Source organism: Physeter macrocephalus, chromosome 17, assembly GCF_002837175.3.
Source record: "Physeter macrocephalus isolate SW-GA chromosome 17, ASM283717v5, whole genome shotgun sequence".
Taxonomy (NCBI): domain Eukaryota; kingdom Metazoa; phylum Chordata; class Mammalia; order Artiodactyla; family Physeteridae; genus Physeter; species Physeter macrocephalus.
The window spans coordinates 9,188,356-9,189,444 of NC_041230.1; the positions used below are offsets into that span (position 1 = coordinate 9,188,356).

The following is a 1,089-nucleotide window of genomic DNA, read 5'->3' on the forward strand; positions in this document are numbered from 1 at the left end:
CCACCCCCCCGTGGCGGCGGCCCTGCCCCGCCCACGGCGCCCAGAAGGGGCCGCCTGCAACCACTACCGCCCCCATGCAACTGGCCAGCACCCCCAAGCCGGCCCCCGCACGCACCCCCTCACCCGCCGCGGCACGCACCACAGCCAGCAGCGGCCCAGCCCTGCCCTCGGCGGCCAGCGCCCTCCTGGAGCCCAGGAGGCCCACGGACACCTGGCCCCTGCCTGGCCCCGTAACCCGTGGCTCCTTCACCTCCGACAGGTCCGGAGCTCAGCCAGCCCTCCCTTCCCGGGGCTCTGTCCCTGCCACGTTGCCTCCCACCTAGGCCTGGGGCCCGCCCTCCCCACCCTCACTCCGGGTCCTGTCTGGGAGGGTGCTCGTCCCTGACACTGGGCCTCCGGGCAGCCGCCGCTCCTTCACCTGTCGGGATCCGAGGCTTCCAGGCCAGGCCTGTCCATGCCGCCTCCGCCCCGGGCTGGCCAGGGGCCCGGGCCCCAGCTTTTGACACCCTTGCTCTGCTTCCTCTCGTCCCAGCCCTCCTGACTTGGGGCAGCAGGGGGTGAGCACCAGCTTGGTCTGGTGTTGGGGAGTGCAGCTGCAGCAAGAGGTAGGGGGTGGCCTGAGGAACGGAGAGAGCAGCACAGCCACGCGACGGATCCGCCCACCCACTCACTCATTCATTCACTCTGCGACCAGGTACTGGTCGCCTGCAGGGGGAGCCAGGCTCTGTTCTGGGGGTGTCACGGGAAGCAGGGCAGACAGAGATCTCTGCCCTCATGGAGCTCACGTTCTATAGGAGGTGGGGGGGAGGCGGGTACGGGAAACAAGATAAATAGGGAAGTTCAAAAGTGTATCACCGGGTGATAACCATGTTGGGGGAAGGATAAAGCAGGGAGAGGAAATGGGGTTTGCAAATTAAACAAGGTCACCAGGCGAGGGCCCATCAAGACTGCATTTAAGAAAGATGGGGGGGCTTCCCTGGTGGCGCAGTGGTTGCGCGTCCGCCTGCCGATGCAGGGGAACCGGGTTCGCGCCCCGGTCTGGGAGGATCCCACATGCCGCGGAGCGGCTGGGCCCGTGAGCCATGGCCG

At 67.9% G+C, this 1,089-nt stretch overlaps 1 protein-coding gene across 1 annotated transcript in view; it reads left to right on the plus strand.

The window, feature by feature from the left end:
- Positions 1-1,089, plus strand: part of LOC114484125 (NTPase KAP family P-loop domain-containing protein 1) — an 8,266-nt gene that overhangs the window by 1,516 nt on the left and 5,661 nt on the right. Inside the window, 1 exon segment of the mRNA XM_055079317.1 lies at positions 4-259. Within this exon segment, the coding sequence (XP_054935292.1) occupies positions 4-259 (256 nt within the window).